Below are 17510 nucleotides of genomic sequence, written 5' to 3' on the forward strand. Positions count from 1 at the left end.
TCATACCTCAGGGAGAGGATTGCATGTTAGCACCACAGAGTAAAAGGTAGCATCCTCTTCTGGGTGCTTTCCATCAAGCCATTAAAGGTTGGATCAGACAAAAATATCGCATTTGGAATCAGAAAACATCAGTTCAAATCCCATCTCTGATAAATATCTTGAGCACTCTGAGTTTTAATTTTCTTGCTAGTAATTTTGCTATTCTAGGTCTGCCATCAACTTGATGTATGACCTCAGGCAAATCCCTTAATCTCTCAGGGTCTAATTTTTTTCATGTTTTTAATAGGAGCCTTAGAGTAGGGAAGATCTGAGTTCAAATCATACCTGTGACAAATCTGGTCTTTGTGATACTGGGAAAGAAATTTCACTTCTCAGTGTCTCAAGCTACTCTCTATGACTATAAACACAGATGCAACCAAAAATCCTTTCTGCCTTTAAAAAAATCAATGAGTCAAAAGGAAAATAATTCTGATTTTTACCCTTGTAAATATGAAATATTTAACAGAAATGTATGAATTAGATGTAACAGAGAGATTTGTGGAAGACAGTGATGATGTTTTTCATTGCCAAAATTTAGAATTCAGCAAGGTTAAGTGTAGCTGAATAGATTCACAATGATTGTTATTTTAGAACTTGGAATGTAGCACCTAGTAAAGGGGGGGGGGGGCGCATGACCTAAATGAAAATAAAGGTCATCTCCATCAGAGTTCTCCATGATGATATGCTATTAAAAACCAAAACAAGCTCAATATAACAAAGAAAATCTATGGAATAAACCTTTGTTTTTTCCTTTTTTAAAGAAATTTTAAAATTGACACACCATCCCAGTCATTCTTCAACATGTTCCACATCCTATTTTCAGACTGTATTTTGGAGAGAAAGCATGCTAATGAGGAGACCCAGTTTACCATAATATAATTGGAAAATGCATGTCACCATTAAAATATTTAGAAATGTAGTCGAATCATAACCTTTTATGCAAACTACGTGATGGAGCCCTGGAAGTCTGTGGTGTGCCTGGAGGCACACGGACTCTAATTCAAGCCATAAGTGCAATTAAAATGGAAGGAAAATCATTAAAGCACATCTCGGTGTAGTTTTCTGTGTGTATCTGTTGGCATCTGCTGACATATGCAAAAAAGGTATCTGAATGCGCCTAGGATTTAATTTGCCATCAATTTTCATTCCTGTTTGAAAGAATCACTGGTTGACAAATACCAACCCAATTTCCATAACTCCAGTGTGCCATCCCTGAGGGAAAAATAATCATCACTAAATACTGAGATCTACCGGGGAAGCAAGGGTGTTTTTCATCCTATTTTTCATGAAGAGTTCTCATTTATAAAGAGTTCTATAGCAGCTTAATTATAAGTGATAACAGAACTAACACTGGAGAAATTTCTCACCAAGATCAAAAATTAATATGGGGTCTCATTATCAGGCAAGGTGGCACAAGTATATTTAATGAGCTTATTTCTACTAGTCAGCAAGCAGTTAATTGTTTAACATTTGCATTAACTGGTGGCACTCAGTTAGTTACTATATCTGGGTTCTTGATGCATAGTAGCCCAAGAAAGATGTGGCCATTTATTTCTTCCAAGTAAGGTATTTGGTATTCTCTCTCAACTGAAAACGGGATATTCCCTCTAAACCAGGAGGGAGTTTGGTAAAATTTGGAGGGAGAAAGGTAAGCCCTCTTCTACCTCTGGAGGTAGAAAATGCTAGCTAATGCTGCTGCTGCTCCTCTTTCTCCTTCCTTTCCCTTCCCCTTCTTATTTTCCCTTCCCCTTCTTCCTTTTCCTTCTTCCTTCCTTCTCCTGAAAGTTCTGGGTTGGGCTTTGAGCTGGATCACATCATCGAGCACTACAAAGGTGAGAAGAGTGTTTATCTTTTATCTAGAAAACACGTAATAAAATGTAGGTAGCCTGTCATGAATCAGTATCCACGTGGCACATTGTATGAGCTTCACAAATGCTTCTCAAATGAAATAGGACTGCAGCGTAGAAAAATGGAAAAGGAATGAACTCCAGAGTCAGAGGTTCTGGGTTCATATTCTATCCTTGATGATCTTGGGCAAGGCAACTAGCTTCCTTTGGCCTCAAGTTCCTCACATGGGACATGAGGACATTGGACTAGATGAATTCTGATATACATTTCTGCGTCTATGTCTCTGATGACATTAGTTCCTTTCGCTCAACAGCCATAATTTCTTCCTGAAAGAATGTATTCAGGATCCTCTAACTTCACATAAAACTTAGTTAAGCTCTTATATCACTGAAGGGAAGATCTTTTGGGTGTGAAAAGTGTGCAGTACCTCCCTTTATTATTTTAACCTAATGTTATTATTGTTTTCCCCTTATAACTGTAAGGATTAGAGAGAACTTTTTGGTTTGAAAACTGGAGCATGTATGACTATGGACGGAGCTATGAACATGAGCAATGTAAATGAGGGGAAGAAGGAATAGGGAAAAGGTGTCAGTGATAATAAATATGCCTTTGTCTGTGTAATTGCAGTGGTATCTCTAAGAGAAATACACTAATAGAAGCATAGATCCACATCATTTGTGCATCAAGGAAGAAATGGATTCTAAGAAATAGTACCCTTTCTCCAAATATAAACCATTTGTGGGTAACATGCCCACAAATATCCATCTTGACTCTCTTGAAGTACACAGTCCTCTTTACCACCACCACCACATCTTTGTACATGTAATGATTACATTCCAAACTAGCCAATGTCTATTAATGGCAAGAATCATATAAGTTGTAAAGTTCAGAAAATAGTATTTTGCTATTGGAGCCACTCCTGAGAACACCTGCAACAGATCAAACAGCCTTAGGGACATGACTTAGAAGGAAAAATCCTTGAGGCCAGATTCTGTCTCATGTTTGTTTTTGTGTCTTCAATGCCTGCTCCACATTATAGTTGCTTAATAGACTTACATTGGAAAGGATGTCAGATGTCATCTCTCGTTCAATCTTGCCATTTTACAAATCATGAAAATGAGACTCAAACAGATGAAGGATTTGCCTAAAATCAAAGAACTAGAGAGAGGTAGAGCTGGGGTTTTAACCCAATACATCTCACTTCTCATCCATGGATCTTTTCATTGTGCTCTGTAATCATCAGATTGGAAAGGGCATTGGCATTATGCAAATTTATATTTGCATATATCTATTGAAGTGCATGTTCTCTACCTCATTAGAATGTAAGTTCCTTGAAGGTAAAGACTATTTTTGTTTTCTCTTTGTATTTCCAGTATTTAGCAAAATGAGTGACACAGAGTTAAAATTTAATAGATGCTTGTGAGTTGATTGGCTCCAAACCTTCAGACATTACTCAGTTCTTGAGTATTTTCCAGAAAAGGAAAACATGGCAGCAGACAAATCTCCACTGATAATACCAGATATTTCAGTCATTAAATCGATGAGTGACTACTGACTCCCAACTGAGGCATCTGACAAATGGCAACCAGCACTCATGGTGAAGATGTCTTGAAAGAAGTGATTAAGGTCAATCAAGAAGAATCATGGAAAGGAAGTAAAAGGAATGAAAGGTTGAGGTTCTTTGAAACTAGTAAAACCTTTACTTAAATTGCTAAAGAATCAGTTTCCCACTGTCTCTATAGTGATAGTAATTTGTGAAAAGGGTGAGGTAGCCAAGGGTCTGCAAATGCTAGACCAGGATCTCAAAGCTTTTACTTGGTAGATTTCCAAACCAATGGTGAAAGCCCACTCCTTTCCCCTTTTACTTGGGTTTTCTGAGATAGAAGAGAATTAATTCCAGTCAGCACTGATACATCTCTAGTCTGTTCCATTCAGGGCCTTTAAAGTCTCCATGCTTACTTCCCATTCTAGATAATCTCAGAATTTTAGGGGAAGGGTAGCCTCTCCTTTTGAAGAAGAGAGAGGAAATTGTATAGGTTTGTGAACAATTATAGCTATGACTTGTTATCTGCATTTTTAGAATGCCTAACACCTAGCTTGCTTGCATTCTTTGATTTTTTTTTTTGAGAGCTATAGAAGTTAAGTGACTTGCCCAGGGTCATATACCTAGTAAGTGTCTGAGGTCAGACTTGAACTTAAGTCCTACTGACTCCAGGGGTAATGCTCTATCCATTGTGCCACCTATCCACCCCTAGTGTAGATAGATTTCTTGGTACATATGTCTAGAGACAGGCATTCAAATTTAATGTTAATGAAGTCCAAGATCCAAACTAATGTTAGGTGAAATGATACTAAAACAGGCTATTAGTTCCATAAGAATGTGGAAGAGTAAAAACAAACAAACAAACAAACAAAACAATGGTCTTGGAGAATTTTGCTCAAGTCTCCATAACTTATCCATTCATTACAACTCCATCACTTCATAGCTAAACAATGTGTCCCAAATGTCTTTAGTGAAATTTTAGGAAACTTAAAACTGCACTGAGACTTTGGGACATGCTGTACAAGTAACAATTTCACCTCAGGTTTTCCATCTATAACATGAGAGTATGGTGGCACTATATAGTGGAGACACCCATAGCCAGAGTCAGGAAGATTTGAGTTCAAGGCACACCTCTGACACATATTAGTTTTGTGACCTCAGGCAAATCACTTAAACTCTCTAGACAACTAAGAATTAAGTTACACAGCAGTGTGTACTGATTTACATTGGTAGATAACATTTACTCTCTTAAGTTCCTTAAGTCAATGAAATCACAGGTCTATACAACACACACACACACACACACACACACACACGACAGAGACACAGAAAGAGACAGAGAGACAGAGACAGAGACAAGAGAGAGAAAGACAGAGACAGAGAGAGACAGCCAGAGAGCCAGAGTGATATTTGCTTCCCTGACCTTACAGGTTTATTGGGAAGACTCAACAAAGTAATGCAATTAAGGCACTTCATAAACCTTAAAGTGTTAATATGGTAGACAAAGGGTTGGCTTCAGAGACAGAAAGAACTGGGTACAAGTCCTGATTCTGACATATTTTACTCTTTTGAGTTAAAGAAGGTCACTTAATTTGGTAGTGCCCCAGGCAATTCTCACAGACTAAGTTCTATAGGAGTTGTCAGTGTTCACATATGGGTTGAGAGACTTCCCACTCTGAGAGTTTCTACTCTGGGAGCTTCCAAGATGGAAGCAAATCACAGGATGGGACTAATAATGAATGAGTGAATGAAAGGAGACCAGCCAACAATTCCACAGTAGGATTTTATCACTTTATAGAAGTATTTGGATATAAAGCATAAAACGTTATTATAAAATGACATTGATCAGTGTAACATTATATGGGGTTTTCCTCTACAGGCGACTTCAATGAATTTTTCCCCTATGCCTTTGCTTAGGGAAGTATCATTTTCCACATGGAAGGGGCATTATATTTTTGAGGGATAATGATTTCATTAAATCCTATCACCTTCCCAGCAAGTTAACTTTGAATTTGAGAATGTAAAAGTCACTTCACATTGAGTATATGAAGCTTGTCTGATCAGTCAAGTTGAACGTGGACTCCAGGGGGGATATTCTCTGCTTGATGTATGAGCGTGACACTCATTAGCATCCATGGGAATAATAGTCACGCATCAAGACAAGGAAATAGGCCTCTAGCATTATCTCACCTACAGCTGTAGCTCTTTCATGGAAGGGTGCAAATTTACTTCAGTCACCTTCATGGAGCACTTAAAGGAATCCACTGTGAAGAAAAAGACATGGTTCCCATTTTGAATTTTGCCCAATTTTTGAAATCTAATGGAATTTGATATCTTTTGGGAGTATTTTTGATTCATGCACATAGGGTCAGTATGCTTTTAGAAGCTGGAATGCAGATTTCCCTACTCCCACTTGTTGATCTGACCAACAGATTCCCAAGATGCATAGCTGTGGTTGGGTCACTTGAGTACAGGGGATCTGAGTTTCCTGAGCATGGTGGGAGGAAAGGAACCAAGGCTGACTGTGGTACAGAGCTCATTTATAGTCTTTAAGTTTCCTGTTTTTTCCAATATCCTCCATTTGCAAAGGAGCCATGCAAGCATCCAAGATACACAAATTGCTGGGTGCCGAAGATAAGACATTCAGAAAATACATAGCCGAATTCCATTTTGTGTGTGTGTGTTTAATTTTTTTTCTTGCCTTTCTTTGTAGTCCACATGATAATCACAGGACCTGATTTATAGAAAGTGTTTAACAGATGCCTAGGGGCCATCTAGGTGGTGTAGTGGATAGAGTGCCAGGCCTGGAGTCCAGAAGACATCTTCCTGAGTTCAAATCTGATCTCAGACACTTAGTAGCTGCGTGACCCTGGACGATTCATTTAATCCTGTTTGCCTCATCTATGAAATGAACTAGAGAAAAAAATGTCAGACCTCTCCAGTATCTTTGCCAAGAGAGACCTAAATAGAATCACGAAGGGTCAGATATGAGTAAAAAATGACGGAACAATAACAATGCTATATAAATAGTAGCAAAAGAGAAGACAAAAGATTCTTTGTCTTTGTATGCCTGGAACTTCGCACAGTGCCTAAGTAAATGCCTGTTGACTGACTGAAGTACAGGATGTAGGAACCATGCAGAGTAATAAAAAATGTATATAACCTTTAAGGTTTAACATAGACTTCATCTGCTCCTCATAACAACCTTATGAGACAGGTGCTATCATTATTCACACTTAAGGAATTTGTCGCAAACAAAGGTGAAGTGACTTGCCCAGGCTTACACAGCTAGTAAGTGTCTGAAGCAGGATTTGTACGTGGATCTTCCTAAATCTGGATCTAGCACTCTATCTACTGAACTACGTGGCAGTCAGTCTAGGGACAGCGGCATATTGGATTCCAAGAATCAGAGGTGAGGCAAGAAGGCATTCCAGACCGGGGAGACAAACTCTATAATATATTACTCATGAATAATTTGTGACCAATACTCAAAGTATCCTTTTAAAAGAGTCTGGGGATCACTGGAAGGATGGTCACCACAGGGCTACAGCCAAGGGATTTGCAGAGAACCATAAAACAAAACAATGGAAAAATCAGCAAATGGTACCCAGGCTTCCTGTCCCAGAGCCAATTCAACCATGTCACCCCAAACCACAGACCTACCCTGGACCTGCAATTTTCCAAGGATTTTCCTTGGAGTAAAGACTAGCAATGTGAAACAGAGTGAGGAAAAAGGAGGCAGAGAGCACAGGGTGAATCTTTTCATTTAAAATTCAAGAAAGAAAATAATTGCAGCCAAGAGCACCTTCTTTGTGGGTGGCTATTATATTTCACAGGAATATAACCAGAAATGAGTTATTGATTTGGATCAGCCCCTGGACACATTCTCTACATATGTACTCGATGAGATAGTTAACAGGGGTTGTGTGTCTGTTTGTCTCCCCTAAGACAAAGAGAATGACTTACTGCCCAGTGTTCCACACACATTCTATAGTAAGAAACATCATTGGCAACAGGCAGACGCTGCTCTCAGGTCACCGTGTACAGGATTTTGTAAGATGCTGTGGAATTCAGCCAACTCCATTAGGATATCAACCCCAATCCCAGTTATTTCCACTTTAAGAGACAACCATGGAGTTTTAACAGCAGCCCTGGGCAGCACCAGAAGCAGATTATGAAAATCATTTTGCAGAAGCTAATACAAATATTTAACTTTAGCAAATTCTGCTCCCCAAAAAAGTCAAATAATTAAAGAGCGGGATTAAGATCAACCCTGACAATTTCAATATTGGATTTTCCAATCCCAGCATTCAGCTCTGGCGTCAGAAAATAGGAGCCCAGTTGACACAGCCAACAAGGTTGATATTCACAAATATTTTAAAGAGATGTAAAAGCCTAACACATAAATATTGATCTAGCTGTAAATCACAGAAATTTCAATCATGAGATGGGTGATGCTTTGTGATGGGCTGTGTCAGAAATTCCCCAGGGTCAGACTATGTGCCTGGCATGCCCTTCATAGATGTGCATCGATGGATTTGTGCTGAATGCTGATCTGGGATGGGTTGACATATTTCAGTGACAACTCTTTGGAAGAGAGGAGCATAAAGCAGTCCAAAGGCAATAACTCAAAGTAAATGAACAGGTTAAATTTTGGGAAGTGAGTCCCATTTAAAAATCAACAGGATGGATAATTAAAATATTTGACAGTACAGGATTCAGTAGTTTAGGCAGTTACCTGATCCATACATATATTTCTCCAAGGGAATACTCTGTCCAGGAAAAAAGAGAGGGGTAACATTCTGTGCTTTCTGTAAGCGAAAAGTACATTTATTTATCCACACTTGTATGTGTATCTAAATGTGAACAACGTGTTCCCAATCACATTTACACACACACACTCACAGAGCTAATTGCTTTTTTTTTTTTTAAGGAAAGGAATCTTTCTTCTATTTCTGGAAGATTAAAATGAGATATGCTGTTTACAACAGCTGTATCTACTCATTACTGCAACACATGTCTTTGGCAGTTCGTCCTAAGCTTAGGTAGAAGAAAAAGGTGAATAGCTTGAAAGTAAAACCTCTTTTTTCAGTTTCTTTGGGTCTGTCCTTATTTACTAGACTTATTAAAGTTAAACAAATATCCTTTTTAATTCATTCTTTTGACAAACAATAAGCTCCTTGAAGGCAGGGGCTTTTTGACTTTTGTCTCTTATTCTCAAGACCTAACACAACACTAAGCAGATTTATAAGAAGTTCTTAATGAAGGTTTGTTGATTGAGTCAAAAAAAATGAGTATCAATTACCTGTTGCTACAAGTAAATTGATTCCTTGGGCACTGGTTATTCTGAAGGCATTAAAATGCAGGCTCCCATTTTTGCTACAAGGGATAGCTTTGCTCTATATGTTTTCTCTGGTTTTACACAGGATCTCAGGGTTGGAAAGGGCCTCAGAGACAATCCAGACCAATGCATACCTCACTGAGGATCCCCTCTTTCCTTCCCAGTCCTTGAAAGAATGTCTGACTTAGTCTGCACCCAGACACTTGAAAGCAAGACATAGACATTGGGATTTGATCATGCATCTGATTTTATCACTTTTCAGTCTACTTTATAGCCTCTCTCCATAGTCAAAATTATGTTATACCAATATATCCCTTTAGATTGTAGGGCCTTTCCCTACCAGTAGCAGATATTTTATGGATTCAAAACCATCACACAGAAAGGGATGATCGAGGTTATTTGGTTCATTCCATCTTGTCCACAAGTGCTCTGTTCACAGTATGTGCTCTTTGTTTTTAAACCTCTAACTACTCCTATGAAGTCAGCTTGATGTAACATTGGTCTCTTGATAAACTAATTGGCCCACATCCACAAAGAATGGCCTGGACAGCATCAAACACTTCCTCACACACTCCTCAAATGTGAAGAGGAGGCAGAGGATGCATTTTCCCTTTCTCTAAAGAAGAAAACAGAGGCGAGATTTGCACAAGACCTTTTCCCCAGGACCCTGGATTACGTCTCTACAGCAAGGAAGCTTCAGTGCCTGAACTCCTAGGCCATTGTTCTTTCAATGACACTTCAAAGCAGTCATTGAAGAAAGAGTACATCCTCTTATGCAACTAGGTAATTAGTGCATTAATAATGATGAAGAACATGCAGCCCCAAACTTGGATAGGAAAGCACTGTCAGAGATGTAGGAAAACTCCTCAATTAGCCACATCTGTGGAAGCCCTACCGCCCTTTAAAGAGCAGCAAATACCTTAAAAATGGGTTATTTTCTGGTAACGAATATTTATGATGGCTGTTACCACCAACCAGGGTTTCATTTGGGTGTTCCTCTCATTTTACAATCCCCTTCATCATTAGCTGTGGAAGAGTGAAGAAGATGGTACCTCTTCTTAGTGACCTTTTTAAATGCTTCAAGTGACATCTGGGACATGTCACCTATGATTTTGAAGTACATTTATTTTAAAGTTACACAGCAAAATACCACATAAATAAATGTATACATACATACATACATACATGTGTACATCCCTATATGTATCCATGCATGTGTGTACGTGTGTGTACACATAAGTATATGTGTGTATATGTATGGGGGGGCAGCAAGTGGATAGAACCCTAGGCCTGGACTCAGGAAGACCCAAGGTCAAATCTTGCTTCAGACACTAACTAGCTGTGTGACCTTGAAAAAGTCAACTAACATGTCTGACTCAATTTCCACAACTATAAGATGGGGATCATAATAGCACCTTGCTAGGGTATTTGTGAGGGTCAAATGAGATAATATTTGTAAAGTGCTTAGCACAGTGCCTGGCACATAGAAGGCCATTAATAAATGCTTGTTCCTCTTCATATATTTATGATATAAACTGATATGTTGTTATACATATATATGTATTATTTCATCTATACATGATACATAAGGGCATGTATGTATACGTATACATACATATTTCTTCTCAGTTGTTGAATTACAGAGTAATTCACAAATGAACCGCTTCAGAAGGCAGATGTGTATCTCAGCCTCCTTGGCACGCTTCAAGATGAGGAAGAAAAAAGAGATTGGAAATATTTTCTACATATCACACTGGGCAAGGTAATAACTCTGGAGCAATTCTAGAAATGAAATGCCTTTAAACACTCCAATGAGAACTTCCTTGTTGTGTAAATATGGTATGGGATGAGGGCCAAAAATGCTGCCTGAAATTGCTAATCACTGCATATATTATTTAAAAGCTTTTCATTTTTAATAGCATTCTGAATATGTAGAATATAGGCACACTGGGAATGAGGTGAGTGGTAAGCGGTCTATAGATCAGTACTTGGAATGACTACTTCTCATCCAGTGCCACCTTCTCCAAATAGCCTTTTCGGTTTTCCCCAACTATTGCTGCTTCTCCTTATCTCCACTAGCAAAATGAATTTGTATATATTTTGCATTTACCTCTCAGTATATTCTAGTAGAATGTAAGCTTCTTGAGAGTAGGAATGGTTTTGATTTGTTCTTTGCATCCACAGCACCTAGCACAGGGCTTGGAGTATAGTGCTTAACAAGTGCTTATTGAATGGAATTGAATAGTGAGCCACCATGTCTTCCTACCACACGTGGGATTTGTGTAGTCATACTTCAGTGTCAGGAGTTTATATTGCACCATTGATAGCAGACAGACTAAGCAGAGATGATGGAAATACCAGGGTTCGTTTTCTTTTTAAATTGATGATATTCTACTTTTTATGTCCAAAACTTTCAACATCTGACCCTTCCCTAAGCTCGGGTGTTTGACATCACATTGTTACTCAAAGTATACAGGTATTCCCAGAATAAAATTTTCCTCTGTTTTCTTTCTTTTTTAATCATAAGTTTTATCGATACCTTCGGTTTCATATCTAGTCCTTTCTCAATAAATCTCCACACTCATGCCCATAAGCCCTCTCTTTTAATCAAGAAAAACAGTTCAGTAAAACTATATGTGCTTTTTTGGATGCATTTCTATAACTTCTCTTATCATGCCTTTGAGAGTAGTTGCTGCCTGATTTCCTTCCATTTATTCTTTTCATTTATTAAATGTATAACAATTTGTGTCTTCTTTCATATATCTTCAGGATATGAGATGAATCTGATTAATAAGGTTGCTCCTGAATTCCCACTTGTTAACCCTTAGCCTTTCTAACCTACTTGTTCTTCAAACTCATTAAATTCCTGGGACTGAGTTCTTGAGAAGACTTAAAACCATCTGACCTAATCCTGACAAGACTTCAACATTCTTTAATGCTACAGTCAAAGAGGTGTTTAAAATTGATTACTAAACAGTCTGAAATCATTTAAAATGCCTTAAATGGTAACTAACTCTCTCCCTCTTCCATCCTGACAACTTGGACAAAAAAGAAAATAAAAGATGAGTAGGGATCAGTGTCTGAAAGTCAACGATCATGCTATACTAGAGTGCTGGGAGCTGGTTGATGATGTTAGGAAGGAAAAGGGGAGGTGGGGCAGCTGGAATTGAACATCTGGCTTCTAGCTGAAACTAGGAACCATTTGCTTACATATCCTGGCCAAATGGACAGAGGAAATAGCAATTTATATCTCCATGACAGGAAACTTTTCTCCCTTCCCTACTGAGGATCATTAGTGAAAAGTCAGGAAGGAGTTCAAGGCTAATCATATGTGCCTTTGCAAAAACTCATACAGCCACACTGAAAAAAATGCAAACATGGTATAAGGGTAGAAGGCCCAGATCACATCCCTTCTTCATGCCTTGTTTTAGCTGAGAAGTTCTCAGTATTTGATAGAGTATTCTATACCCACAAAGATAGAAATGCAAATGAAATATGTCCAAGTATCCATATACAAATGATCCAAATTTTAAAGCTATCTTCCACAAACCCTGAATATGCTAACAATTGTTCTCTGCCTAGAGAGGCAATTTTCCCTTCTGAAATAAAGGGAGCTTTAGGCAGCAAGGTCCAGTTCCCTTGTTGCTAAATCAAGAACTGACCAATAGCTCCCAAGAGCAACACACTGGAGGTCCTCGCAAAATACACAGGGTGTGCCCTGCCTGTAACCCCAAGAAGAATCCATCCACAAATCCAAAGCTAAAATCAAAACCAGGCCCAAACAGCAAGGTTGGAGGAAGCTCATTTCCCTGCATAGAGCAGACCCACTTGAACATGCCGCTATGAGATTTCCGAAGCACGTAAAGGAGAATGCAGTTACCAAAACCCCAGCAGGCAGATTGAGACATTGAACTGATTGCTCGATGAGCCAGATGCGGTTTGCTGTTGGAAGTTCTTAACACAGATGAAAAAGAGATACAACTCAACAGGCATAACAGAACTGAACAAGGCCTCGGACGTGCTTTGCAAAATTGCCCATGAACCCAAGTACAAACCACGTACAAACTAACTAAGCCTGGCTTTTCCAAGCCAACAATTACCGCTCCCATCACCCTCCAGAAGGAGGCAACATCAAGAAATCATCAGTCCAACTTGGAATCATCACATGGCCAGTTGTCCCCAAAGGCAAGCCGCCAATCTGAAAGCATGTGGCTTACCTTGGCCATCTGTGCCTGAACGCCATTGGCCTTGAGAGATGCCACCGCTTTCTGGGCTGCCGCGGGGCTGTCAAAATCAACAAAGCCATAACCTGTGGAGACAGAAAAGCCGTAGTTAGTGGGTACTCTGAAGCAGCCTCAAGACAAATGCTCCTTGGGTTTGACGATGGCATCCTGCTCTGATGTCATTTGTGTATTTCTCTGTGCTGGTGGAAGACCAGTGTGGAACAGAGATGCTCTCCCATCAACGGTCCTTACTCCTTCCCCTTCACTGCAAGTACCTGCTTCAGAAAAGCCATTTCAGAAGCTTTAGACGGAAAGAAAATCATCTCTTATTTCCAGAGGTTGCTCCCTTTGGCCTGGGGTTTTTCAGCAGATTGAGTTCCCAAATGAGCTAGCTCATTTACTTTAATTTCAATAATAAGCTAGAAAATTACTTGACCTTACCAGACTCCCTTCAGCCCTCTCCCTCAGTCCTCACAACATCTGCTTTGTTAAGAAGGCCAGCTTATTCACTTTGATTGAGGGAAAAAAATTATTAAATGCTTTCTATAAGCCAGGCACTGGAAATACAAAGACAAACCAAAATAGCCTCTGATTATGGGATGTGTGTGTTCTACCAGAGAAAAATGATACGTGTAAAGATAACAAGGGTATGTTTAGGTTCTGTGATTTCATTCCTATAGGGAACTCCCAGGGAAAGAAACACTCTCTACCAATACAGGCGGGGCCCTTCTCTGCAACTTACAGTCTTAGCGAGTTACCTTGAGCACCAAGGTGTTCGAGAGTAATACAATCAGTATGCGTCAGAAGTGGGTCTTCCTGGCTTTGATTCTAGCTCTCAGCTACCCAGCACTGACTTGCTATCCACAGAAAAGGAAATACTAAATGTATGCAAAGTAAATACACAGCAATGTTGGTGAAGAGAGTATTAACACCTGTGCAGACCTGGAAGTGCCTCAGGAAGAACATGCCCCATGAGGGAAGGGTAGAGCAATTCCAAGAGGCAGGGGTGAGGAAGGAGAGCATTCAATGCAGGGGGGACAGCCTGGACAAAGGCTTGGAGGTGGGAATGTATTTTTTTTAATATAGGAAAAAGGAAGAAGACCAGTTGACTTGGAATGTGATAGGAAGTAACAGGAAATGAGACTGGAAACATTGTTAAGGTCTTTAAATACCAAGAAGTGTGTGTGTGTTATTTTATTCTGGGGGAAATGGAGAGTTGTGATAGTTTCCAGAACAAGATGGAAAACCAGGCTAGGAAGATGCACTAACTCAGGTAGAAGAACTCCCAAGAGTTCAGCGAGAGTCAGTCACTGAGAGGAAAACCCTTAGCACTGTGAGAGCACAAGCTTGCTGATGTTTCAGTAGATCACGCAAGATATCTGCATCTCTGGCCCATCAAGTGCCTCTATTTGAGATTGGCTAATAAGTAAAATCATTAGATTATCATTTTTTTCTCCTGATTGATGTCCATCATTTTCTGCTAGTGTGCAACCTGAAGCATGGAGGTTCTTTTGTTGTCCATCCATATACATGTGCCCAAAAAATACACACACAAACACACACACACACAGACACACACACACACACACACACACACACACACACCCCTCACAGGTATAGTCAGTCTGACTGTATATGAGTATTTACAAGGACAGCCATGCTTTTATATACATTTCAGGTTTCAGGCCAAGGCTTAGCCCAGAGAGAATCTCAACAGCTCAGAATATTTCAAAAGGAAAATACCACAAGGATTCTACTCCTGAAGTATGGCTGGACACAATTTTAAATCCCCACAACCTTCACTGCCTGCTCCTTTCTTCTTCTGTTAGGAAATGCCTTCCTCCTCAGTTCTATCCTTCTTCTCATTTGGAACATGTGTAGCTAGCCCCAAAAGTAATTTCAATAGCTGTGCCTTGGGACTCCCGCCTACCCCCCCAAAAAATAACCATGGAAAAGTGCAAAGGAATTCAATTACCAAGTTGTTTCTCTTAATTAACTTTTTAATTTTCTTCCTTTGGATCCTTTCTCTTTTGATTCTCTCCCTCCCAGTATGTTATTCCAAAATGGACTTCTTACACAGCAGTGGGCTATAAAATACTCTCTGAAACCTCTCCAGAAAAGTGGTAAAGTTTATGTTCCTAGCTCAAGGAGAAGGAGTGTTTTCTAAGGACTTCTGAAGGCTCCATGGATCTTCACAAGGCCCTCACCCCCTGGGGGAGGCACCAAGCAAGGTCAAGAACAAAAGGATGATTGGCTTGAATGGGCAAAGTGAGCCAAATAGAGGTGCCTTTTCTAGGAAAAATGAACCACATGATACTTCTGGTAAATTCTGAAGCCCACCAGGTAGGCAGAAAAGAATTTCAGAAATTTCCTTATTGTTTTTGTGAGAAAAGAATGGACTAAAACTAGATGGTGCAGTGGATAGAGCTCCAGTCCTGGAGACAGGAAGAACTGAGTTCAAATCCAGCCTCAGATATGTGAACCTGGACAAGTCACTTAAACTCTGTTTGCCTCAGTTTCCTTATCTATAAAATGAGCTAGAGAAACAAATGGCAAATCACTCCAGTATCTTTGCCGAAAAAAAAAAAAATCCCAAAAAACAAACAAAAAAAATGGGTCACAAAAAGTCAGACACGACTGAAATAACTAAACAACAGCAATAACAACAAAAATAAGTCCAGGGTCAGGCTTTATGAGGATCAGAGAATTTGAAGCTAGAAGGGAACTTTGAGATCTTTCAGTCTGACCCTTCACTTCACAAATAGGAAAACGGAGTTCTGAAGTGACTAAATTAATTGTCCAAGGTTACAGAGCTAGTCAGCATTCAAGGAAGAATTTGCGTATAGGTTTTACTAAATACAGGTGTCCCGTTCTAAGAACTAAGCGATACTGCCTAGCTCATTTGTGAAGTGTTGGCTTTCAGCATCGAATTCTAGCTTTTTTTCTACTCCATTCCAGCTATACTCTCTCTAGGTGAGGCTCAGATAAATGGTGTCACCTCAACGTGACTCAGTTTCTTCATCTGTTAAATAAGGTCAAAGTTACTACCATACCTCAGTGGTATTTCTCTATGGATTCATTTTTTCAACCCGGCCTCAAAAGAGTATCCCAATCTCATTAGGCATGGGTCTCCTTCCCTCATGCCACAGTCCAATAGAACTGGCAAGGTAGTGTAGTGTGTAGAGCACTGGTTCAGGAGTCTTCTTGAATTCTAATTCAGCCTCAGAAATCTACTGGCTGTGTCCCTGGGGAAGTCACTTAATCTCTGTCTTCCTCAACTGTGAAATGGGGAGAGAAGTGCACCTGCCTCTCAGGTTTGTCATGAACATCAAATGAGATCACATTTGTAAGACAGTGTGTACTTTCTTTCCTCCTGTTTCTCACACATAGAATCTTCCATCTTTGTGCATGTTTACCAGTCATCTCCCATTCCTGGCATGTTTTCCCTTTTCACCACTGCCTCATAGAATATACTTCTCCCCTCATCCCTGTTTATTCTGTATATTTTCTCATCCGAAGGTCCCTGAAAATATGGCATAATTCAAGTTCTTTTTAATCTCCACTGCACAGTAGAAGCATGATATCTGCCCGCTGATTGATAATTGATTGACTTGTTAGCGTCCATGGAAGAACAGCACGTAAGGCTTCAAGTTCTAGCACCAAGGCCTTCAGGGAAGAACTGTCTGCCTTTCCTCCAATTCAGGTTTCTACCTCTGGCTCCTTTCCTTTCCTTCCACCCCCACATGGTACACCGGATATTACAGAATCTCTACACAGATCTCCCGGGCTGAAATCCAATCCAAACAGAAGGAATCCACCATGAGGGCCTCCCATTCCCTGAGCCTTCTTAGCATCCCAGAAGCAGGAGGAGAATTATGGGGTAGATGCCCCACAGTCAATAAGAAAGAAAATGATTTTTTAAAAACTTTTTTAAAATCACAGCACAGTATGAGCCACGGGGGAGACGTGACACCAGGCCACTTACATATATTGCTCATTTTCCATATTTATGCTTTGGAGACAGTGGGGACCCTAAGAGCCCACCAGGAAATGTGTAAGGAAAAGTGAAATCATTGGACTTAAACTATGCCGTGGAGCTGAGCGTCCTTCATAAATATTTGCTGTGGAAAATTCAAATAGGAAGGCTCACTTCATGTGCAATCCTTTAAATACTTCACCTCTAGAAATCAAGACCACATTCTCTGGTTTCCCATTATAACCAGAGGAAAACCAAACAAGATTCCGAGTTTCCCCTGGAGAATATTTATCCTTTCACTAAGAAATAAAGCCACTTGCTGCCATTCATTCCGCGTTGATTTTCCTTTCTGCCAACAATGGAATTCTGATGAATGAGGACCTATGTCCCTGAATTGCTGAGGGAGGGCTCCCTCCCCCACTAGTAATTCTTTTTGGCTCAGGACTAAAAGGAACCGCCATCATGCATGAACAAGATGGTGACTTTCTCCAGCCATCACCTAAAAGGCTGGGGGGCCTCTTGGTTTCAGTTTCTCAATTA

At 39.8% G+C, this 17510-nt stretch overlaps 1 protein-coding gene across 3 annotated transcripts in view; it reads right to left on the reverse strand.

Annotated features, from left to right (window-relative positions):
* The window catches only part of RBMS3 (RNA binding motif single stranded interacting protein 3), a 1425793-nt gene that overhangs the window by 406819 nt on the left and 1001464 nt on the right, over window positions 1–17510 (reverse strand). For all 3 annotated transcript variants that reach the window (XM_043965565.1, XM_043965567.1, XM_043965566.1), the window contains one exon: window positions 12989–13080. In XM_043965565.1, the coding sequence (XP_043821500.1) occupies window positions 12989–13080 (92 nt within the window). The remainder of the gene's footprint in view (window positions 1–12988; window positions 13081–17510) is intronic.

Source organism: Dromiciops gliroides, chromosome 5 (assembly GCF_019393635.1).
Source record: "Dromiciops gliroides isolate mDroGli1 chromosome 5, mDroGli1.pri, whole genome shotgun sequence".
NCBI classification, from domain to species: domain Eukaryota; kingdom Metazoa; phylum Chordata; class Mammalia; order Microbiotheria; family Microbiotheriidae; genus Dromiciops; species Dromiciops gliroides.